General features: G+C 52.1%; 8 protein-coding genes across 8 annotated transcripts; 3 read left to right on the top strand and 5 right to left on the bottom strand.

Moving 5' to 3' along the window:
- Window positions 1-676: 676 nt before the first annotated feature.
- triA (uncharacterized protein) lies at window positions 677-3157 on the bottom strand (the record flags this gene model as incomplete). The annotated part of the gene is made up of 3 exons (XM_056693650.1): window positions 677-847; window positions 926-1372; window positions 1448-3157. The coding sequence occupies 3 exons, from the start codon at window positions 3155-3157 to the stop codon at window positions 677-679; spliced, it is 2328 nt and encodes a 775-aa protein (XP_056560379.1).
- Window positions 3158-4670: 1513 nt separating this feature from the next.
- Window positions 4671-6329, top strand: N7496_000718 (acyltransferase family protein; the record flags this gene model as incomplete). The annotated part of the gene is made up of 1 exon (XM_056693649.1): window positions 4671-6329. The coding sequence occupies one exon, from the start codon at window positions 4671-4673 to the stop codon at window positions 6327-6329; it is 1659 nt and encodes a 552-aa protein (XP_056560378.1).
- Window positions 6330-7118: 789 nt separating this feature from the next.
- Window positions 7119-9182, bottom strand: N7496_000717 (uncharacterized protein; the record flags this gene model as incomplete). The annotated part of the gene is made up of 4 exons (XM_056693648.1): window positions 7119-7540; window positions 7600-7680; window positions 7741-8344; window positions 8415-9182. The coding sequence occupies 4 exons, from the start codon at window positions 9180-9182 to the stop codon at window positions 7119-7121; spliced, it is 1875 nt and encodes a 624-aa protein (XP_056560377.1).
- Window positions 9183-10918: 1736 nt separating this feature from the next.
- N7496_000716 (putative pantetheine-phosphate adenylyltransferase) lies at window positions 10919-12133 on the top strand (the record flags this gene model as incomplete). Its single annotated transcript, XM_056693647.1, has 1 exon — window positions 10919-12133. The coding sequence occupies one exon, from the start codon at window positions 10919-10921 to the stop codon at window positions 12131-12133; it is 1215 nt and encodes a 404-aa protein (XP_056560376.1).
- A 1279-nt stretch (window positions 12134-13412) lies between these two features.
- N7496_000715 (F-box domain protein) lies at window positions 13413-15004 on the top strand (the record flags this gene model as incomplete). Its single annotated transcript, XM_056693646.1, has 2 exons — window positions 13413-13776; window positions 13860-15004. 2 exons carry the CDS (start codon window positions 13413-13415, stop codon window positions 15002-15004), a joined length of 1509 nt encoding a protein of 502 aa, XP_056560375.1.
- Window positions 15005-15556: 552 nt separating this feature from the next.
- N7496_000714 (histidine phosphatase family protein) lies at window positions 15557-15871 on the bottom strand (the record flags this gene model as incomplete). Its single annotated transcript, XM_056693645.1, has 1 exon — window positions 15557-15871. The coding sequence occupies one exon, from the start codon at window positions 15869-15871 to the stop codon at window positions 15557-15559; it is 315 nt and encodes a 104-aa protein (XP_056560374.1).
- Window positions 15872-15908: 37 nt separating this feature from the next.
- Window positions 15909-17159, bottom strand: N7496_000713 (histidine phosphatase family protein; the record flags this gene model as incomplete). The annotated part of the gene is made up of 1 exon (XM_056693644.1): window positions 15909-17159. One exon carries the CDS (start codon window positions 17157-17159, stop codon window positions 15909-15911), a length of 1251 nt encoding a protein of 416 aa, XP_056560373.1.
- Window positions 17160-19189: 2030 nt separating this feature from the next.
- Window positions 19190-20623, bottom strand: N7496_000712 (uncharacterized protein; the record flags this gene model as incomplete). The annotated part of the gene is made up of 1 exon (XM_056693643.1): window positions 19190-20623. The coding sequence occupies one exon, from the start codon at window positions 20621-20623 to the stop codon at window positions 19190-19192; it is 1434 nt and encodes a 477-aa protein (XP_056560372.1).
- Between the last annotated feature and the right edge of the window lie 2112 nt (window positions 20624-22735).

Below are 22735 nucleotides of genomic sequence, written 5' to 3'. Positions count from 1 at the left end.
TATGACCTATTACATTTTTATTCTAGACGCTGGTTGTATTGTACTCGGGGTTGCATGATAGGTATCAAAATCTACCGCGTTCTGTTCTGATTACTTTGGGACTTGGGAAGTAGAAGTAGAAGTAGATGAGTCAAGTAGATTCAATTAGCAGATGATGTTCCCAAATAACGGGGCTACTTCCTATCTCATGAGCTGGCTCCGAAGAGGTAGGTAACGAGCAAAATCGAAGCGGTAGATGTCAACTCGTGGGAAGATTCTTGATAGCGCGTGTTAACCACTTGCCGGGCGTGACTGTGAAGTGTACAAGGTGCCTCATGGTAGCGCCTCAGATTAAGAACCAAGCGCCTGTCATCATGTCTCAAAATGCGGAGCTGGACATACCAGACCACTCCAAGCGGTATCAAATTCCTAAACAGACAGAAAAGAAATCCCTCTCCAAAAGAAGCCTGTCTATTGCCCACGTGCATCTCTACCCAATTCCCAGAGCCAAATGCGAAAGAACCATATCTGCAAGACAATGAAGACCGAGGAGGACAAAATGAGAAGGAAAAAAAAGGTAAAAAAGAACTCAAGGCTTACATAGCCCCGAATGCGGGTTCAGAATAGATAATACAGAAGAGAAGGCAAAAGGTGCAACAAAAGGGAAATATCAAGAGACATCAACAAAGAAAATTCGTCAAGGCGGCACGGCCCGAGCCAGGACGCGAATATTATCCACGAAGCCCTTTACCAATTCTTCATATTGGTTTGACGGATCGCCCGCCACGGCGAGAAGGCCCTGACGTCGGATTTCGTCAGCAGAGACTTCGACTTCAAGCTCGTGGTCAAAATCGTTTTTCGTCGGCGCCTGTTGACAAAAAGTCAGAAGATTGGTTCATAGTTACACAGGTAGCTGATCAGGGGGGAAGATGCGGGGGAAACTTACTTCGACCGTTGCCACTTGTGTCAGGTCGATTTGGTAGGCCAAGTGTCGGTAGCTCATGCGGTCTTTGTTGCGCTCGCCGCGGCCACCCTTGGAGGCGTCCACCATGGGGAGGTGGGTGACATCGCCATCGTACTCCATTTCAAGGTTGACAGAAACGCGCCAATCGACGTTTGTGCGGGGACTGTACACGTCAATGTCTGCGACGCGACATTTGACAATCTTTGCGATGATTTCACCGGTCTTTGCATCGGTGGTCACACGGACTTTGGGTTTGTGGCGAGGGTTAAGGTTCTGCCGGATCACTGGTGGTAGTTCCTGGGGCGAGATCTCGTAGAATGTATCGCGCTCCTTCTTATGAGCGTACGAGATTGGAATGCGAGATGACTCGTTGGCCATCGATGCTTTGACTTGCTCATTGAGAAAGTTATTCATGGCTCGATGTTGCTCCTGCAAAAAGTTGACGGTTAGTCCTCTTCCGCAATGCGAATAGATATCAATACACCAGAACATATGGTTACTTACAACAGTCATGTTACTTTCAAATGAAGTGCGCAACCGGGACTCTCGATTGATGACGCCCTCGGTGAGAATTGGCAGCACTAGTCTCTCTCGGCGATCCATGTCCATGACATGACCCAACTTTGCTTCAATTTCGATGAGGGCACCTTGTCCTACAGCAGCCGAGCCCGCAGCACCAGTCCCTACGTCGGTCCTCATCACCACATGCTGGAACAGGAAATCGCAAAGCTGCTTAGTGATTTCCTCGAATGGGATGAGCCCTGTAATTGAAGGCTCCCACGGACCAAGCGAGCCCTGTTGCTGCGCGCGAGGAGCAGCAGCGACAGCAGGAGGTGGAGGGGGGCCATTTGTGCTGGGTGGAGGCACCGCTGGCCCAGGTGTCCGAGCAGTGCGTGCGGTTGTCGTAGAGCCAGCAGTCGATGCTAATGACTGCCTGCGAGAGGCCCACGGATCCTGGCCGGAGCCTCGTGCATGTTTTGGAATCGGCGCCTGCGGGTTGGGAATCACGGGACATCTGCCCTTGGTTCGTACTGATCGCTGAGCATAGATCGGAGGTTCATTGTACCGTCTCCTCTTGGGCTTGGGTTGTTGAATCTCGCTGCGATCTGTGGCCCCTGGATCCACCTCCATTTTAAGGGGATGGGAACTGCTTCTTGAGGCGGATGGGGAGCTGGTGATCTGTGTCTGTGTGGTAGCAATGGGTGAGGCGCGCCTATCTGACCCTGGGCCCGATGGGAATGCTGCCGTGGGGCTCTCGTTCCACTTTTGATCTTCAGACGAACGGCGAGGAGCTGTACCAGCAGTATCAGACGCAGTTGCGGTGCTGTTCTGTCGGGAGGTAACCTTCGGACTGGAGATCTCGGAGGGCTCCTGTTTGACGGTAGGAGGAAAGTGAGGAGCCGATTCGGAGTGGCGAGAGGAAGGTGAGATCTGTCGTGAAGTTGAGGGAGATTGGGTCTGCTTCGCATTCCGTCCTTGAGATTCATGCACGGTGTAGGGACTAGACAAATTGTTCCGCGGAGAGTCGCGACCGGATGACCGTGGGCGTGCGGAGGAAGGGGATTGACGAGAGGAGATAGTGGGAGGAGGACCCAGGGGGGTTCCTGGAATTGAACGATGTGTGGAGGGAGAGAATTGATGAGAGGGAGGCGGGTGCGAGGCAGACGGGGGGCTATCTCGAGGGCGGAAGGTTTCACCCGCCCCAAGCGGGTTCGTCATCACGGATTGCAACGAGTTTGACCGCTGTTGCGCAAAATAAGACTGTTGCTCGGAATGCTGAGGACCAGCACTCATGGGCTGCTGCGGCGTGTACGGGGAGGCCAAGGGGCCCGCGGGAGCCTGGGGGTGCGAATTGTAGCCCGACGTGCCGTACGGATCACGCGCACCGGAACCGTATGGGGTCGACACCTGCTGCGGACTTTGACTTGGATGCGATTGAACGGCCGTATTCAGAGGCGGCGGTGCTGGGGTGAACTGCTGGTAGGGCGACTGAGCAGGACCGAAGGACGCGGATCGACCGGGCGAGGCGTGTTGGGCGTGTTGGGCGTGTTGCAAGGGCTGTGAGGAACGGTTCGAGTATTCGGCGTACTGCGACTGTTGCTGTTGTTGCGACGGATGTTGAAGAGATGAATCAGGCGCGCCCGAAGATTGACTGGCTTGCGGGGCCTTGGAGGCAGCGCCGCCGTCGGTGTTCATGATCGTGCGCAAATCCATCGCGACAGCTTGCCCACTTTTTTTTTGGTCGGGTCGGGGACCACCACGATCACCAGCGCAAGTGCCTAGAATATTATAAAGAAAGATTGGCAACTGGCGATCGCGACATCCAGACCTTAGCAGGGTCGCGATGCTGGCGGAGGAGTGGACAATGACTGAAGGACAAAGAAGGAAGGAGAAGTTCTCGGGATAGCGCGAATTAGGGAGCTTGGGAGGATCATCGCCGCTTCGGGGAAGGGGGCGAGCGAAAAAGGCCACGATTACGAATTACAAGGTAGATATATGGGAAGATTCATGAGATAATCTTCAGATGGAGGGGGTATGGATATTGGTTTGATTTTATCAGATGTTGTTTCAAGGGATCTATTCAATACAGTACTCCAGGTGCTCGACACTATCGAAGCTCAATCCCAAAAGGGGAGAGCTAGTGCAAGCTTCCAGAGCTATTTACTACTTATCGGCTCTGATAGTTTCCTGGATGTGTGGCACATACTAAACTTGAATATTCTATGCAATGTAAGCAGATCAGACTATTTACTCCCACTATAGACAACTTTAAGTGCTCTAAGGATGAAGCAGTCGATGACCAGACGAGTGTTTCTCGGAAGGCCAAGTGGAATCTTCGATATCATCACGTGTGTTTGATCTCATGTCACGTGATTCGACTGACTAGTATAGAGCAACATGCTGTAAGCATTGCAGAGCAACGATTCGTCGATATCGTCTAGAAATATAAAGTAAATTATGTAATAATCCGATAATTTGGACCCTCTTCTATGTTAATTAACAGGCATGCGCCTCCTTAATGTCCATAGTGCGCTTTGATTGATCATTTCCGCTGTATGACGCGTCACCGACGGAGTATAACAGGATCTACAGAGTCCGGAGTGTTTTCAAGCGTCACAATTGAACAGATCACTCGGTTCGTAGGTTATCTTGATACGAGCATAACAGATCAATAGTCACGAGCTATTCCTTCTATGATCCATAGATCCTTGTGAGTTGAGTAATTCTTGATTTATAGAACAGCTCAATCGCCGAGCAGACTAGTCCACCTGCCGCAATCGGGAGAGTCCGCAAATGGCATTAGATCAACGGTCTCGTTAGGTCTACTCCTCTCTTCCCGCTTCTTGACACTTTCCAACTATCCCGGGCTTTTAATCTCTGCAGCTGTACATTGTTTGCCAGCCTTGCCATTGTGTATGGATTCGGCCTGCCAAGAAGACAACCCTGAACTAAGAAACGCCATCCCGCTGACATATTTCTTCCGGGGCTTCGGGGTATTTTCGACCGCGTTCTGGCTCCTCTGATCTCAACACTACGACCACCTTGAACATCTCCCAAGCTGCACTCCCCGAACCACGAGGCTAAACCCATAGCTGGGAGTCAAGTTTATCTCACCCATCGACAATAACATACTCCTATCCAATTTCAATGCCCGATTCGATTTAACCAACCCCCGTGCTAGGCTGCCGCCGCACCTCTCCCTCCAAACCCCTCGACCGTCGACACCATGGCTCCACCAGCCCAATATCGAGCATCGACGTCGGCTTCAGATATCCCTCTCGCTGACCTCGAATCCGGCCCTCGAGCAACCTCTCAGTTGAATGACACCTCCCGCTGGAACGGCTTCTCCCAATTCCACCCGTCCAATATCCTCGCGAACCCCAATGGGCTGGCACCAAAAGTGTCGCAGGAAGATTGGCTGGCCTATACCGAAGACCTAGGTCATAGATTGACAGTCGCGTTGACCCCAAGTTTCCTACAACGATATGTGGGTGGTGGCGCACCCCATCCTACCAAGCTGCATGCCATCGCAGCACTCGATGGACTGCGCGGTTGGGCCTGTCTCCTGGTCTTCAACTTCCACTTCCTCTTCACATACACTTGGAAGGTTGCGATCGGATGGGGATTTGCAGGGGAGAATTTTGGAATTCATCAGCTACCTTTCCTACACATGTTGATCTCGGGCCACATCATGGTGGCCATCTTTTTCGTCATCTCCGGCTATGTGCTCTCCTACAAGCCCTTGAAAACCATTCGATCCCGGTCGTTCGAGGAGACCTTTACGGTTTTGGCCTCTTCGACCTTCCGACGGGCACTGCGCCTCTATATTCCTTCCATCGTCGGTCTCACATGCGTCTTTGTGGCTGTCCGTCTCGGTCTGTACAACTACTCGTGGGGCGTCATCAAAGAAGGCCATACCATTGTTGGCACAAATGAACAACACCCGCCCATATACCGCTCCTTCATTAAGCAGTTCTGGGACTTTTATTACACCGTCGCCCACCTGCTGAACCCATTCGATTGGGGTCTCTACTACAACAACTACAACCCGCACCTATGGACCATCCCCGTAGAGTTTCGGTGTTCCCTCGTCCTTTTCATCACGACTCTGGCTACCTCCCGTCTGATGTCGGTCATCCGGATGCCTCTCGTAGCAAGTCTCATCTGGTTCTGCATGCGTTATGGTCGGTGGGATGTCGTTCTGTTCCTGTGCGGCATGCTGATGGCCGAGATCGATCTCGTCAACGGAACGTGGGAGCGACCTGCGAACTCTGCAGCAGCTAGGGACGATAGGAAACACATTCGCTTCCGTCCCGGCGGCAAGATCATAGCTACCGTCTCCCGCCGACGCCTATGGATTGGCATATTTGTGTTGGGTCTGTACATCGGATCGACCCCAAATCTTGGATTCAAGTGGACACCCGGGTACATGTGGCTCTGGAAAATCACACCATGGACATATCCCGAGCCACATCGATTCCCACAGACTATCGGCGCGACTTTGATCGTCTTTAGTATCAATCACTCTCCCGATATTCAGAAGCTCTTCACCAATCCGTTGTCTCAGTATCTGGGCAAGATCTCGTTCGCCTTTTATATTGTCCACGGTCCTATTCTGCATTCCCTTGGCTACTCAATCATGCCTAGTATATGGGCTATGACGGGCAAGGAGACCAATTTCCAGTACTGCCTTGGATTCTTCATTGGCTGGTCTATCTGTCTACCTATCGCTATCTGGGCGGGCGATGTCTTCTGGCGCGCCGTCGATGTGCCCAGTGTCAAGTTTGCCCGCTGGATCGAGAGTCAAGTTATCGCTAAAGGTTCACCTGCGACTGGGACGCCGAGTTTGTCAACTCCAAGAGCACAAACTCCACGGAACCAGTGAGTTTGAAACTATGCAATGACTACCACTCCTTTGTGGGAAATCATTCTTGCTAGAGTATATGTCCCTCGTTGCGGAGTATTACTTCCTACATTTTCTCTTCCTTTTGTGATACCACCTCGCTGGACGAGTTCCCGATTCCTTTTTTTTCTGACTCGCATACCTCGAACCTGGTTTCAGCCCATGTAAATATAGATTCCAATACACTTGCAGATAGAAGATCCGGGATGGATTTTAGGCCTCTTTCAGCATATCCTCTTCCACTATTTCCAACCGATCATAAGACCAGATTGAATAACAGTTCATCTACAAGGGGGCAGAAAGGGCATCACGACCAAGTGCGATATATCGTATCATTCATTCATCACTCGTACCAAAATCAAAAGTAGATCACGATGCTACCATCCACCACTTTACCCAATCAACCTCCAAAGCCCTAGTCAAGAAGCCCCACGCAAGCAACTCAATGGGGGGAAGGTATGTAGCCAAACACAATCTGCTCTCACATAGCCTGATGCACAATATGCAAGAGAACGGACAAATCCACCAATCTAGCAGCAGGGGAGAGATAGGAGACGGGAGGAAAAAGTAAAGCGGAGCAAGATTGATGGGGTGATCGGAGGGCAAATCAAACCATCTAATGCAATCAAGTCAGGGAGAAAAACGTTGGATCCTCGCTCGTAAGATAAAGCTTAAACAAGAGGGAAGGAAATAGCATGGCAAGAAACAGAATGCAAAAAAAGACATGGTCCCCCGCCCTCGTATGCTTCCTTTTTTAATTCTTCCCTAGCCTTATAATGAGACACCCCATATTCCTCGTCCACCGCAGACGCCAAGCCATTCACGCGGTTGGCCGGCGTGGTTGGGTCCGCCTTGTGGGGACCAGCTGATATTTGAGACTTCGTAGTCACATTGCCATGCGGCAGCGGGACCGCGCTCGGAAGTCGTGGCTTGGGCGGGAGTGCCGGGAGCTTGAGGTGGAGACAAAGGCACGGCGTTATGTTGGTTAATGAGATCCCAAATCAGGACGAGGCTGTCGTCACCTCCAGAGGCGAGGACACCGCGTCGGTTGGGAGACCATTCGACACAGTTCAGGGAGGCAGAGTGGCCCTTGAGCTCGAGGAGGGCCTGTCCAGGTTGGCGTACGTCGAGCACGCGAACGACGTTGGAATCCTGGGAGAATGTGGCCAGGAGATGAGCGTCGTGGGGGGATGCTATTGCGAGGTCAATTGGTGCTCTTCTTAAGCTGGGGAATAAGGGGGCATCTCCATACCTGCAATTCTCAACAGTGGCGGGGGCCAGAGGCCGGATTGCGATGGACCGGATGGGCTGGAGTTGCCAGGGCTCATCACTGCTGTAGGCAGAGTTAGCATTGATCCCCACACCAGTTCCATAAATCAAACGCGGCACTTACGCTTCTCAGTCTTTTCTGATGGCTCGTAAATGATAGTGCTGTGCTCCAGGCTTCGCAAGTCAAACATGCGCACACTTCCATCAGCGCCGCAGCTGACGAAGACGTCCACGCTGTTAGCACAGAAGCGAACATCATAGACTTCCTTGTCGTGAGCGATAAGCTGCGTCTTGGCCGTCAGCGTCGGAATATCCCAAATAGTGCAAGTTGTGTCGATGCTAGATGTAATAATAAGACTCGGGGAAATGGTGTTCCAGTCAAGCGAGGTGATAGGGGCAGTATGCTCGGGAGATTTAGAGTTGGATAGGAGCGCCAATGGAGAGAGCTTGGCAGGAGGAGCGTCTCTTTGGGTCGAAGGTCGGGTGATCGAGTTCGAGCTCTGCAAGGGTTGGGTATTGGGGAGGGACCACAATCGCAAATGATCGCCCGATGTCGCCAGCAAATCAGTAGACTGCTTCTGAGATGATGGGGGTTCCCAGAGAATGCGAGTAACAGGATAAGAGTGTGTCGCCTCGGCGGTCTTGACATAGTCCAGCTTGATCTCCCCCGCTGCGGCGTCTGGGGTATCCGGGTCAGGTTGCGTCCAGTGTGTATCGATAATTTGAATCTGAAATTGTGGGTTAGAAGGACACGCAAAGATAGGACAGTGTTTTTCTGCGGACGGAGATGGATCTCACATAGTTGTGGTTATCTTCTAGATAGCTCCCAAGGGCCAACTTGCCCCCAAACGAGCTCGAACTTCCCGAAATGGGCCATTTACACCAATCAACGGCATATATAGGCCACGGTGCCACGTAGTTACTGTTTGTAGGTATCTGAGTATCTCCATTGTAAGGAAGCGACCCGGGACTCATGAGCGATTCACCCAGAATATGGTCGCCAGGGGGTCGAATGTCTGCCAGTCCCAGCGGGGAGTACTTGGAGCCCTGCGGGGTGTGTGGTGGGAACCCAGCCCCCGGAGAAGCGGGATACTTGGATGCTTCCGATGCCCCATGTTGTTTGTACAGAGGGGATTGATCGAAACCCGCGGGACTGGACCGTGAATGGCCGTGGGAATTGATCATACTTGTGCGATGGCTGGTCTGCTGTGGTGTCGACTGCGGCATGGAGGGAATCCCGGACGGAGCTGTGTTGACCGAAACAGCAGGCGGACGATGCTGACCTCCGGGGGTCAGCGATCCAGGCAGAGTAGCGCTGCTGTGTCCACCGGAACTCCCACTGGGCGCATACTGCATGGAGGCTGCGGCGCTGGAGTGGACGTTGATCGCGGGGACTTGGGTCGAAGCGCCCGCGTCGGGCGTTGTGGGGTAGTCGTGGGCTGACTGCTGACGAGAGGCAAGATTGGGATTGATCAGTCCCGTTGAAGGAATATGCAGCTCCTCAGGCTGGCGCCCGAATACGGTCGACCGTCGATGAGAGTCGAAGGACTGGACGGGATTCGACATGGTGCGGAGGTGCCAACCGGGCAGCTGGCTGGGTCTAAGGGAGGAGAAGGGTCGGGGTCTCTCTCTCTCTCTCTCTCTCTCTTCGTAAGCTCCACTCCCCCTAAGGATGAGAACAACGAGTGGGAGAGGGGCTCCGAATTGAAAAAGCGGACGAGCTGCGAACGAGCTCTAGGACTTTCCGGACGAGGACAGCGATTCAAGTCCAGCTGGGGATTCGACTGGAGGCGCAGCTTCGCAAGTCGAGGGCAGCTGGTCCCGCGCTGACTCAGCCAACCCCGGCCTCGGGCAGATCGCTATCGAATTTACTTTAAGTGGAGCATCTTTACATCCATCATCGATTCAAATAATGAAACATGAGATATAGTCGCAATGGTATATCACGCCTATGAAAACCTATCCACCGATCTCAAGAGAACAGCTAGTTCAACAATCCCCAGAGTCGTCATTATCGGCGGTGGTGTCAAGCAAGAGGGATAGGATCGATGAATAGACACTCCAGACGTGAGAGGAGATCGTGACTAGTGAATCCCGGTAGGTAAAGCGCTTCAAGATTAGTAACCATGCGCCTCGTATGGAATATAATGGGATCCAGTAAATAAGACTCCAGAAATGTATCTCTCGATGTCGGGTTCTCTGCTAGGGACCAGGCCCTTTGCCCATGGTGCTATCCTCCACGCATATTGTTCTTGTTCGACTGATATTGGGGATTGAACGACGCAAATCACGCAGATTGTACGGGCGTATTTGAGATGTGAATGTCCTCGGTCATCTCGGAGCCAAGAGTCTTGAGCATGCCATCGACAAGCGATGACTGGACAGTCTTCCTACATGGAGACATATTTGAGTTCTTGTATGGTCTTATCAGGAGGAAGGTTATAGGTATATAGGTTAGAGCGTACCTCTTCCTTTCTAAGATGCCGCCGCTTTTAAGGGATTTTGCTATTCGCACAACGCATTTTCTCGATTTCACTAGCGTACCGAACAGTAATCCAACCGGCAGGATCCGATCAGGCAAAAAGCATCTCTCTTTGGGTTCTCTTCCACGTTCTTACTGGGTTCGAGATCGTCTTCTCCGCGAGGCTCTAGAAGGGTATACAGTACTAGCCTGTTTTAGGCCAGCCGGAATTATACTAGTAGTGCTGAACTTGCTTCACGATGATACTATACGATTACCACAGCAGACTGCTTCACGGACACTGCCTTCTGGAAACTGCCGCCGGGGAGCTCACTCAGTAGTTAGTAGCACTTAGTGACTAACTTACTTAGCGCGCACTTCTAGCACGTCTTGCAAGATACTCGATAAGACCCGAGTCCGAGTAAGGCTTAGTATAGCAACGGTACGGTTACGTGATACTCTTAGGATCCGTAGTGGAACTAGGCAAGTATAATCCAAAGGAACTCTACTCACAGTGACCAGTTGGCACCGTGTAATACCCTGGAGCGATGTTCGTAGACCAAAATGCTTAGTCTAAAAGAGATAGTGATTACTAGCATAGAAAAACCGGCCGGTAGCCCTAGGTAGAGACGGCTGTGCCTAGGCTGACTAAGTACTGCGGGGACGGGAATCTTGGATATTTTGGTGGTTCGGCATCGGACCTTTATTACTTCAACCCTTCAAACCCTCCTGTGGTTTCTGCAATCGCGAGTTCTCTGTCTATCTCTTTAATTGTACAAGCTTCAGCCCTCCATTTCTTTGACTTCTCCCTTTTTCCTGGCTAGCGCTGTGCTTTTGTTTCATGGCATCCGGTCCCCCCACATCGGCCGCGGCTCTTTTGCTGCTTCCCCCGCCGCCATCCTTCGCGTTCAAACCAGTCAAGGATGTATTCGAAAGACCCCTTGCCGATATTCTGGTCAAGCTTGTTAAATCTCTCAATGGGTCCAGTTCCATTGCTACTCTCGATATAGTCTTGCAAGTTCCGGATTTGCTCTCGCCATCCACGAGGCCACAAGCCAAGATCTTTGCTCCGCTGCAGCACTATCTCACCAGCATTTATACTCTCGTCGGAGCTGTCGCTGCCGCACACAATATCGAATTGGACTCCCCCGGTGGCATTGATGCCCGAGCATTATTTACTGGGGACTCTTCTTCCAGCCCGTCTGTTTCTTCCGGCTTGAGCTTCGGGCCTATTGTCGACTTGCAATCTCTCGTGACCTCGGGCCGACGGTGGAACCATGTGTTCTACCTTGACAACGAGGCCGGCAGCAAGCTATTCCAGGATTTCACTCGCACAAGCGAGGCCCATAACGTCCATACCGTGATCAATGGACAAGTCATCTCTAATATCTCCGATTGGAGCATTCCGGCGTCTCTTTTACTTTCAGAGGGCCATGAAGGCGCCTCATTGCAGCCCCACTACTCCGTGATTGTCGGTGGTACCTTCGACCATCTTCACTTGGGCCACAAGCTTCTCCTCACGGCGCTGGCACTCACGCTAGAGCTACCCAGTGAAGCTGACCAGGGCCAGGAAAGGTTGCTGACCGTCGGAGTCACGGGCGATGCGCTTTTGAAGAACAAAAAGTATGCAGAGTTCCTCGAAAGCTGGGATGCCCGTTTCCAGAGCACTGCTGCCTTCCTCCGTGCGGTAATGGACTTTTCCCCCAATAATGCTCCCCGCACCGAGCGCACTACTGCACCCGGCCCCAATGGCAACTTTGTGGTGATGAGGATTCAGCCCAATCTGACGTTCAAGTTTGTGGAGATCTGGGATCCCTATGGGCCAACCATCACCGAGGAGAGTCTCACTGCGCTGGTTGTATCGAAGGAAACTGCCTCTGGAGGAGCCGCGGTCAATGACGAGCGGGCGAAGAAAGGATGGAAGAGCTTGGCTATCTTCGAAGTGGACGTGCTGCAGACTGGGGAGGCCACGGACGTTGCGGATGCCAATAACTTCGAGTCGAAGATCAGCAGCACGGACATTCGGCGACGTCGGATGAACTTGGCCAAGGTGTGAAGAGCTTGCTAGGAAATCAATTGGAGAGGAAGAGCAGAGAGAAGAAGATGGTGTTGTTCAGGAGGTGTTCCTAGCAGGGGCCCCTTTCTGCAGAGAAGAGAAATCAGCATGTTGCAGGAGTTGTTTTCTGTTGGAATTGTACATAGTTTGTTTTGCATGAGCCATTGGTCGTTGTTAGACCCGGTAAATGGGATTTGCATCGTCTCGCGATAGCCTATAGTTCGGTGCTGGCGGTTCGTCTGTCAGATACCATCACCATCACCAACACATCACCATCAACGATCTAAATTCCCCAAGGCCGTTTCGATTTCGGCCAAATTCCCTCCAATCCCATGACAATCCTTTTCGTCTCATCCCGTGTCCACCAACGCGAGTGCTCGTCACTCTGCAGATGTGACAAGAGGAGCGGGGGCCTGCATTGGCCTGTTCTTCATCGACGACTTCCAACCACTCAAACTTCTCAAACCACCGGCACTTTCCCCCCCCCACCATCATCCTCATCCCTCCGCTTCTCCTTCCCTGTCATCCAACCACTCCCCTCCCTCTGCATCCATCCACATCATCCACATCATCCACACCACCCCCCGGTCAACCCCCATCCAACCGACTCGCTGCTTTACCTTCTCCTGCTGCAGGTTCGCGCTGGTTGCGCTGACTGGCCGCAGCCCCGTTTAATCATGTGATTTGCAACGAGTGCCTCGTCGCCAATGGAACAGTTAAGATCGTGATGCAAAGGCCCGACCGGGAGAGCGCCAAAGCGCGCTAAACCAGGGTCTTGATGATCATCCCGGTCGCGGTGAGGCATCCTGAGGTCGAGAACTCTCGCCCTGCGGCTATGGTGAGACAAGGCTTCGGGGTTGCGACAAGTCCACTCGAGCTTCAGACGGTTTGCTTTTTTTTTTTTCTTCTTAGCTTCGATTCTCGACTGCCAGTCGGGGTTTTTTCATGGCCATGACTTGCGACTCGAATTTTTGTCCGTTATTCTTTTTCTTTCTTACTTGGCATGCTAGCTTGGTTTGTTTTCTATTGTCTGTCGCTGTTCATCCATTGCCTGTTCGCTTTCTGCATCTTGTCTTATAATCAGCGCCAATCCCACCGGTCGTGCGCCCCCAAATTTACGCTGTCATCTCTCTTTTATCTTCCTGACCTCCCTGCACGGCGGTCTTGTAAGACCCAGGCTGCCTGCGAGCGCCCGTCTCCGTCGACTCGCTCTTTCGCATTTCCATGTTGCTGCTACTCGTCCAAGCAGCCGAGTTGTCGGCTGCAGCACGCCCCGATCATGACCCATCCACGTCACATTCAAGACCTCGCCGACGAGTTGCTGAGCGAGATCTTGTCCTTCCTACTAGAGCAGCCTGCAATCCGAGCACTCAATGGTAATGCTGGCCGGAACGGGCACAATGGTCATTACGCGGGGGAATACGACGACCACCGGAGTGCCTATGGCGAGGCATCCGAGCTAGATCGCTTTCGACTCGTCTGTAAACGATTCATGCGCATCGGCACACCCCGCAAGTTCTCACGATTTAACCTACGTTTCTCCGAGAATGGCTTCCGCCGCCTGGACGATCTACTGAAGATGCAGCTGGCCTGTTATGTGAAAACGGTGACATATCTCGTGCGACCCTTCTATCAAGGCAGCGGTACCCAACGATTCTCACACCCTATCCACAAAACAAGAACTAAAAGAGCCAGCGGGGAAAGCTAATACGTGCGACTTTTCTAGACTGGGTACCGGCACTTCGCACGCTCGGCACCGAAGATCCTATACTCGCGCAATTGCATAGCCGCCGACTGCGCGAACAAACCACCCTGGTCAGCACCAACTATGACCTAACGCAGCTGCGTGCTGCAATCGCGGCATTCTCGGCACTCCAAGAAATCAAGCTTCTTCGTTTACAAGATGAAGCTGACGAACAGCTTCTCGATTTCATTCGCGACCAAGCCATCGGCCATGCCACATCCGACACCCATTTTGACTGGGAATCTGCATGCTCGCGCGCCGTCACAAATTTAGGAATCGCCCTGCTCGATTCACAACGCACCTCAATCCGCTTCATTGGGCCACAAATCAGCCCCGAAGCCACCCTCCAACTCCTCGAGGCGCCCTCGACTACCCTCGCTGCAATGGGTAGCCGCCTAACCAGCCTGGACATCAACTTCCATGCTCACGTCGACATTACCGCAACCATGTCCGACTTATCACCCGTCTTCCATCGCTTCTTCACCGAAGCCAAAAACCTAGTCGCCATCCACATTGGTTTTCCTGCTAAAACTCCACTCGACCTCAACCTTGAAACGATCTTCCACGGCATCCGCTGGAAGACTCTACGCACGCTGAGCTTACAGGGCTGGCGTCTCAGCGCAGACGAAATGATTACCCTCGCGCGCCGGCATCGCCATCAACTACGCGAGTTCCGGCTTTATGCCGTATACCTCCGCGAGGGCAGCCGCTGGAGTGACGTGCTATGCATGCTTCGCGCAGAAATGGAACGCCTATCACGGCTAGATCTGCGCGAGATTGACTACGCCACGAATTTTGACGCCCTAGCCATTGACAGCGGCGTGGAAATCTTCGATCCGCAACCAATAGGCCCGATATCCTCATCCGTATCCGTGGCAGCGGGGACATCTCTGCCAGAGACACCCTTGCTTCCTGCGTTCGGAACGAACGGACATCATCCTGCATTAGTTTCGGGGAGCAGACTTTCGAGACGACGATCGTTGGAGAAAGTTCGGGGCTTGGCGGTAGAGGAATTAGGCGATGATGGAATCCGTGTTCACAGGGATCAGGCGCATCTTTGGGAAGCGTGGGTTTTATCTGGGTTGAGGGGGGATGTGCAGAATGGGAATTTGCATTTTTGTCCATAGTTGCACCGTTGCTTGTTGTTGATTTTGCATTTGCATGGATTGGGTGATTGGTGATTGAGCCCTTGGATATCGGACGAATCAGGAAAATTATGACAGTGAAAGGTTGAGATGAAGAGGATGTTAGTGGGAGGGGATGTGGATAGGTTATCATACCAGGAGTTGGTGGCTGTTTGAAAATTGAATGCTCTTGAAGAGATTTGGTTGTATCCGTCTACATCATAGTTACTACAACTCTGTATTGCACGTTAAGTCGTGTTCTATTGGTCACTATTGAAATGGATGTTACCCACATAAGAGGTTTAAGGTTTTATCATAGCCTTTTGTCATATTCTTAACTGGATTGGTATCTCAAAATAAGTGGAATGTGGTCTCTCAGAGCCCACAACCCAGTGAGGAAAGTAATAATATGTGCTCAACATGCCTGATGGAAGACAGTCGCAATGAAATACGGGGCCAATCAACCCGAGAACCATGAAAAAAAGAAGAAAAGAAAACGAGACCGAGTCGCTTCATCTCGAGCCCATTCGCATGCACTTTCGCTCGCTAGCTTGCTTACGAAGTATAACAACTCGCCCAGTCGCCACCACTCCGTGCAAAGCTCAGCGCCTTCACGAAATCGCTACGCCGACAACGACCCAGCTTATCGGCATTACAGCCATGCAGCGGGACGACCCGATCGTTCACCAGAACCCGGACCAACGGCTCAGCCGAACCCGAGCACTTCATCATCTCGATGTACGCGCGCGCAGCGAACGGCACTGTCCACGCCGCGGAATATCCATCTGCCTGCGCCGCAGACTGGATATGATCCGTCGGCAACGTGGCAGTACCATTGTACAGACCCAACGCGAAGAAGATAGGGATCATGCCGTTGTCGTGTGTGAAATCCGCGTATAAAGTGCGGTTAACGGGGAACGTGGCCGCGCCGGGGGGCGTCCAGGGTGTGGTTTGTCGTTGTATCGTCTTGCACGGCGGTATGCGTCATGCGGGCGATTAGCTCGTTGACGAAGCCGACGCCCTGGGTTGGGCCGAGGGGGTTACCCGCGCCGTAGCCGTAGTATTTACCCAGGGATTGGAGGTAGTTGTACTGTGACCACTCGGCTTCGGTGAAGAGGGCGCAGAAGGAGGAGACCTGACTGGCGTCTGCGGTGGTGGAGATGGTGTCGTAGGCGCACATGTCCATGAGGTAGATGACCTCGTCGTTGGAGAGGGTGACTCCTGGTAGATCGGATTGGATGCGCTTTGCCATGGATGGGGCAATGATTGAGGTGTAGTTTTCTGAGACGTCGTCGCCTAGCGTGCTAGCCTCGAATGCGGGGCAGGTGTTGTGGTTGAGGGTGTTGTTGGCACCGGTGTCTTCGGAGATGACCACGTTGATTGTGGCGTTTGCTTGGCTATGGTCTGCGGCACGGTCTTGCAGTTTGGACTGTTGGAGGCCCTGGATGAAGAAGCGGCCGGACTCGACGACGCGAGAGGAGTCTGATGAGCGGATGAAGGGGACGTGGTCCCGAGTCAGGGCTTCGTAGCGCTGGTAGAACTTGACGCCGGAGCTGACCATTTGGCGCTCGCCAAAGGTGGTCAGGTCATCACTTCCCAGCGTGTAGTTGTACGTGCGCAAGAAAGCCGTCTTGCCATTGAATGCAGTAGCATTGGCCTGGATCGTCTGGATCAGGGACTTGTACTTTTTGCTCTTCGATGCCGTTGGATACCGTGCACCGTGGCGGGACAGAACCTGGACGAAAGTCACGTCGCACTTCTCCGGCACGGTATTTGAGACACCGGCATCTGCAAGAGAGAAGTAGGGCGAATATTGACCCCAGCGGTGAGAGATCTCCGAAAAGCATTGATAACCGCCGTCGACACTGTTGCAAGCCCGCGGAAGAATGGGAATCTTGTGTGGTTTGCTAGACGGTGCGCTCACCACCTCCGAGTCAGGACGTGCTCTGTCGATCACAGTCACATCACGCGAGGGTTCATACCCAGTCACCACGTACCCGGCAGCCACCGAAGCCACGCCCAGGAGGGCGACGATGCTCAGGATAGTCCAACGACGCGATTTCGCAGCTAGAGATGAGGTGCCAGAGCTCCGTGGATCAACATCATTGCCCAAGAGGCTCTCCTCTTCACGTGGATCTCTAGTTCCATACCCCGCCATTGTGAACTGGACTTGGCAGCTTTAGCTGTTGATTGGGCTCCGCGTGTCCGGGAGAGGTTCCACGAGTCCAGGAGAGGGCATCGTGGAAGAAAGAAAAAAAAAAAGTCAGGGGAACACAAGTTGTTATACAAAGAAAAACTGAGGATCAACCATGCAGTAGGGGCCGCGTTGTCGTTGCCATTTCGTCCGTCTTGGCCTGAGAGTTGAGGCTCGCATAACTACATTCTTCACCCCGTGAGGCATTCTAGGCTTCTGATTGGCTACTGCTCCGCCTTACGGCACGTGGGGCAGGTTTATAGTGGGAAATGGCTCGCAACATGAAAGTACTTCAACCTTCATACATTTTCCTATGGACAATCAAGTACTCTCAAGTACTCCAGCATCGTCGTTTCACAATACGATTATCCGGTTCCTCAGATCTGTTTATCTCCGACGCCAATTGCCTGTTTGAACTTAGTTTTTTTACAGGTATATCCACTCTAAGCACAAGACAGACGAAGGAATGGCCCCTTTGTCTGTAGAACATCTTTTACTAAAATAACTAGCAACTCTCTCGATCACGCTAGAACCCGGAATCTCCCTTCGTCTCCCCGGCCGAAAGCCAGTGTCGCTTATGCGCAACACTTCGGAATGAACTTTATTAGCCCTATGCACATATTCAACCATCCCCTACATAGATTCAAGATAGATCCACCATAATCCCTCTCAGAAATTCTCGCTTAACGTCATTCTAAGTCTTAACTCTCTGCCCAACGGCCCACATATTGGCAAAACATGCAGCATGCAGATATGACCCAACACCGAGACTAATCACCCGCGCGAGCTGTCAAATCTGTCACATGCGGGCCGGGTCGACACCTTCTTTTGCGCAAGGGGGCTGCGAGCTGTACAGTATCAGGCTCAGAAACTGCGCAGAGGCAGACCCATCATACTGGATCATTCAGGGCTACATACATGATGCATTTGACAAGGAAAGTCGATTCAATCGATTTCCAAAATCCTGTGCTTCTTAACAAAAATACCACGCAGTAGAGACCCGCTTGAAGATTGAAGCAAGCTACTGCGGGACTAGTGCAAGTGCGTTTAACGATTATCCTTGTTGGGTTGTAAGTGTTAGCTCGGATGGAGACGGCCGAAGTTGAGATATCCAGTTTTACCTGTCAACTGTCAACGGTCGCCCCGGGGAGCCGGGAAGATCCAAGGATGAGAGTGCTGCAGATTACTATCCCATGCAGGGAGTGTGGAGTAGTACATAGCTTGTACAGCGTATGTACTATGTACATTGATGGGCCCCCGATCTATGGACTTCGATCGAGAGCGTTGATAAGATGGTTACCCAGGCGATGCATATGTGTAGATACCTCAGAGTCGTGTACAGCGTCACTCAATGCGTGAATGGGGACGAGGATATTGGAATGAAGTCTTTATTGTACGAATCAGCTCTATATTCCAGGTCATATGATTAGACCACCAAGTGAAACGGGAGTGCTCGCAGGAACGAGCGCAGCTCTAGTAGATAGACAGGCAACAAGAATAAAAAGACCCAAAAATATCAAATGAGAATAGTACTCAATATCGCCAATGGAGGTATCACCGCTGTGCAAACCAGACAGACACCGAATGAGTAGGGCTTCTCTTCCCTGTAAACCAGAGTGTATAGGAGATAGCTTTTTGTAGATCAAATGAAATGCACATCAGAGAAACTCCCGAATAGCCCAGACAGCAAAGAACAGAAACCAATAGATGTCGAGATCATTCAGTATCAATATGTCCGTACCAATATCCAAAATGAAGGTACCCAAGAACCAAGATATACTGTGATCATACACCATGCCAAAAGGTCAAGGCGTATGTACAAGGAAAAGGGATGGGTGAGAAGGTCTCTAATGCTGGGCGAGTCGGGATGCAGTCATGCCAGTGACTGCTTGCCCTTGATGAGGAGGGAGGGAAAAGGTATTAATAGAGCACATAGGAAATGCACAACATAAGAGAACAGAGGAAGGTTTCATGTACCCTCCCGCCTTTCAATATCATGATCGTGACCAAGATCCTTGAAACGGTGGCAGAGACACACCAGCTACTGGCTGCGAGCCTGGATGGGGCGGCAAACTCCGTCCTGCCGATGGCACAGGGGAGTAGGAGGCCGGGCTACCAGCCCCAGACCAACTAGCCGGTGGTCTCGCCGAGTCCACCACCCGACTCGACGCTGCCTGACCCGACCCCGCCGCAGAACTCTGTGCAGTCCCCGAAGTAGGCGTATCTAACACCGGGACTAGACTCGACTGCGAAGGTCGTGGAGAAGGAGGCCTCGGCTTCGGATAGATCGCAGTCCCCGAGCGATCAAGTGTATCACGGAAGAAGTTCCGTTCAGACCGGTAATGATCTCTCTGCAGAGCGAGGAAATGGATCTCCTCGCTCTGGCGCCGGATAGTCTCCGCATGGCGCTGGATCTCATCCTGTTGCGCACTGAGTCGCTGCTCGAGCTGCATCTCGTTGCGCTTGCGGTTGCGAAATCGCCGTGACGCATCGCTGTTGGCCTTGCGTTTCTCTGCTTGTGTTGAGGAACCGGATTTCAGATCCAGCACGCATGGTATCATCCCCGCTCCCCCGGTCATATCTTCTGGGACGCTGCGTGGGCCGGCCGTGGCTGGAATTCCCCGATTCAACGACTCGACTGTCATGTAAGGCGCTGGTGCTGGGTATGCGCTAGGTGGGATGGATACATTTGCGACGGCTGGTGAAGCTCGGCCGTAATGGCTAAATGTCGAATGCGGTGTGGATGGACTTGTTTCCTGCGAGTTCGGATTCGTAAGTAGCCCTGGGCCGGTGCTGGTACGTCTTGAGTGGATGCTCGGCGTTGAGTGTATGGATGCAGAGGTTGGAGGCTGCGTGCCCGGTAGTGATGCAATAGGCCGAAGTGTAGTATCAAGTGGGAGAGGTGAGCTGACAGGTGGTTGGCGCGGACCCAGAGGTGGTTCATGAGGAACCAGCGGAGAATGAGCCACGCTCGACTGGCCGGATGTCCTCCCACTGCTGCCGACGAACCGTGCAGAGGGTGAACCCGGGTTTATTAGAGACCGCGGAAGAGATCTCGGGGACAATGGCTGTTGAGAAAGCGGATACCCCGAGCGAGGTGCTGGAGACGAACCCTGCCGTGGTCTAGGCGAAGATGATAGTCCCGGCCGAGTTAACTTCTCACGAACAGAACTGCTCTCTAGGTCTGGCGTGCCCTGTGCTGGATGGTTCAAAATAGCATGGACACCGATGGGTCGTGCCAATGAAGCTTCCAATGGTGGTTCAACCGGCCCGTATGGATGCCATGACTGTGGCCGCGCGCGCAGCGGCGGCCGACGAGCCGATTGACGATTGCCGGGCGTCAAGTCATCAATCATACTGCGGTCATCAGAGGAAGAGTGAGTCGCATCGTCGGACAATGGACCAGCGCGCAGAGTCTCCTGCGACATGGACGGAAGTGCTTGGATGAGCGTGGGATTAGGGCATGACCGAGTCCCCCTCTCTCTGTATCACCAGGGGTCCCACCGAGGGTATGAGAGAGGGAGGATGCCGGATAACGGGAGTCTTCTGGAGAATGCGACAGCTTTGGCAAATGGAGCGGCCTCGAGTAAGGCGCAGTCAACACGCTGAGGCCAATGGTCGCCACGGTGAAGTAGTGGGCCGAACGCGGGGGGATAGAGAGAGCTTGGCTTTGAGGAAAAGGCAGGAATTCGTGTATTCTAGTGCCTTTCCTGTTTGATTTCCGGTCTTTCTTTTCGTTTGTTTCGCTTCCTCTTCTTCGCTCAAGCCTTGTTCTGTATAGGTAGAGGAAGAAGTATGTAGTGCTCGGCACCGATTGTAATGACGATGTTGGGTATAGTGTAGTATAAAGAAGAGAAGTCGAGATGATGCGAGATTTGCAGGAAGAAAGATCCCCAGCTTATCACAGTGCCTCTAGACCCGATGAGAACGGGGTCCAAATGAAAAAAAATGCTAATTGCAGTGCGATCAGATCAAACATGTGCATGCACGGCGGAAGCGATCCGAGGCCCCATCAAGGTGAGGGGGTCCAAGCTAAAGGAGGAGGTGGGCAGAGAAGATGATATATAGAAAAGTATTGAAAAATGCAAGAAATATAGGTCCAATAAGGGACAATGGCTGAATAACTAGGGTCTGAATGGAAGGAAGTATGGCAAGTGCAAGGTACGAGACGGAGAGGAAGAAGAGAGGAAGAAGAATAAGAAATTAGAATGTTAACAGTAGAAGGAATCTGTCATGAGGTAATGGTAGAAATAATTCAAAATAAATTCAAATAAAAGGCCGTTGAGAAACGCAGCGGTGAGAAGTGGAAAAGAGGAACGAGAAGGACAAGGCAAGAAGACGAATCCCGACCCCGAAAATGTGCTAAACTACTTGTGCTTCAGTCTGGGAGGGGCATTGATTCATCACCTTTTTTTTATTTTTTTTTATTTTTGGTTTCTGTCCGAACCAAACTGTCGGATTTAGTGTTGGGCATTGGGCAGGGACAGGCCTCACCTCTTCTCCTAATTCTTACCCAGACTTATACTTCGTACTTTGGGACGCTGCTATACTCCGCCCCCAAACATTCTTACATACTCGTGACGTTCTAAATCACAAATCCACGATGGCCATAGAAAGAATAGTCAGGTTTCTCAGGCCTAGAGCTAGGTCATATCTGCTATCATATACGCTCTGAAACGGCAAGGCCAAGCTATCCTCGATCTCATGTTTCTATAGAACATTCTATGACAGACGACAGTTATATACAGAACTAACAATTTATCGCCATTGCTGAATTGGCGCCCTGCCCGCCTCAGCCTCGATGGGGCGAAAGGGTTTGACTCTCTCTAGTCCAATGCCCCAATGCCCAACCTCGTGGCCTTCAAGACCAAACCAGACCAGACCTAGCGCCAGGCGCCTGGACCCGGGAGACTGGCGGGGGGACAGAAGATTAGCGGTCTTGAGTTGTGTGATGGGACAAATGGCCAATTCTCCACTGCCATGCCTTCTCGACCCTCTTTTCATCCACTATTACCCACAATTATTAGCTGCCCGGAAAACCAGCCAACGATCGTAGGGATGCAAACCGCCAATCGCCACTGCTCAAATGGGTGGGGAGGGCACCTGCGAGTGTGCAGGCGCCGTCACCATGGACATGGACAAGGGACGGGTGGAGTCTTCCTACAGAAGGTTGTCGAGCTCTTGGATTGTTGGGCTAAATTATTCTTTATTTTCTCGTCTGCTTGCTTTTGAAGACCCTAGTCATCTATCTATTTACCGCCACCTTTTGGTCGATGACGATGAACAGTGGATAGTGGTGATGTTCGTGGCCCAACGAGAAAGAAGGAGTATGGAGCTGTTAGCGGCTTATTGGTCTCAACTCATCTTGATATACGTTGCTATCTGTCTTGTTTTTGTTTCTTGTCCGCCCTCTGCTTTTTTTGCTATGATGGTGATTCTTTTACTTTTTGTCTTTATCTGTGTAGGCGCGCATTCAGCGGAAAGGACAAAAATCTAGGCAAGATAAGCGATCAAAAGGAAAGACTCTGACAGGACAATCA

Source organism: Penicillium cataractarum (assembly GCF_028827025.1).
Source record: "Penicillium cataractarum strain IBT 29864 chromosome Unknown utg000001l, whole genome shotgun sequence".
Lineage (NCBI taxonomy): Eukaryota > Fungi > Ascomycota > Eurotiomycetes > Eurotiales > Aspergillaceae > Penicillium > Penicillium cataractarum.
The sequence above is the reverse complement of the archived record's forward strand: the minus strand, read 5'-3'. Positions and strand labels throughout refer to the sequence as shown.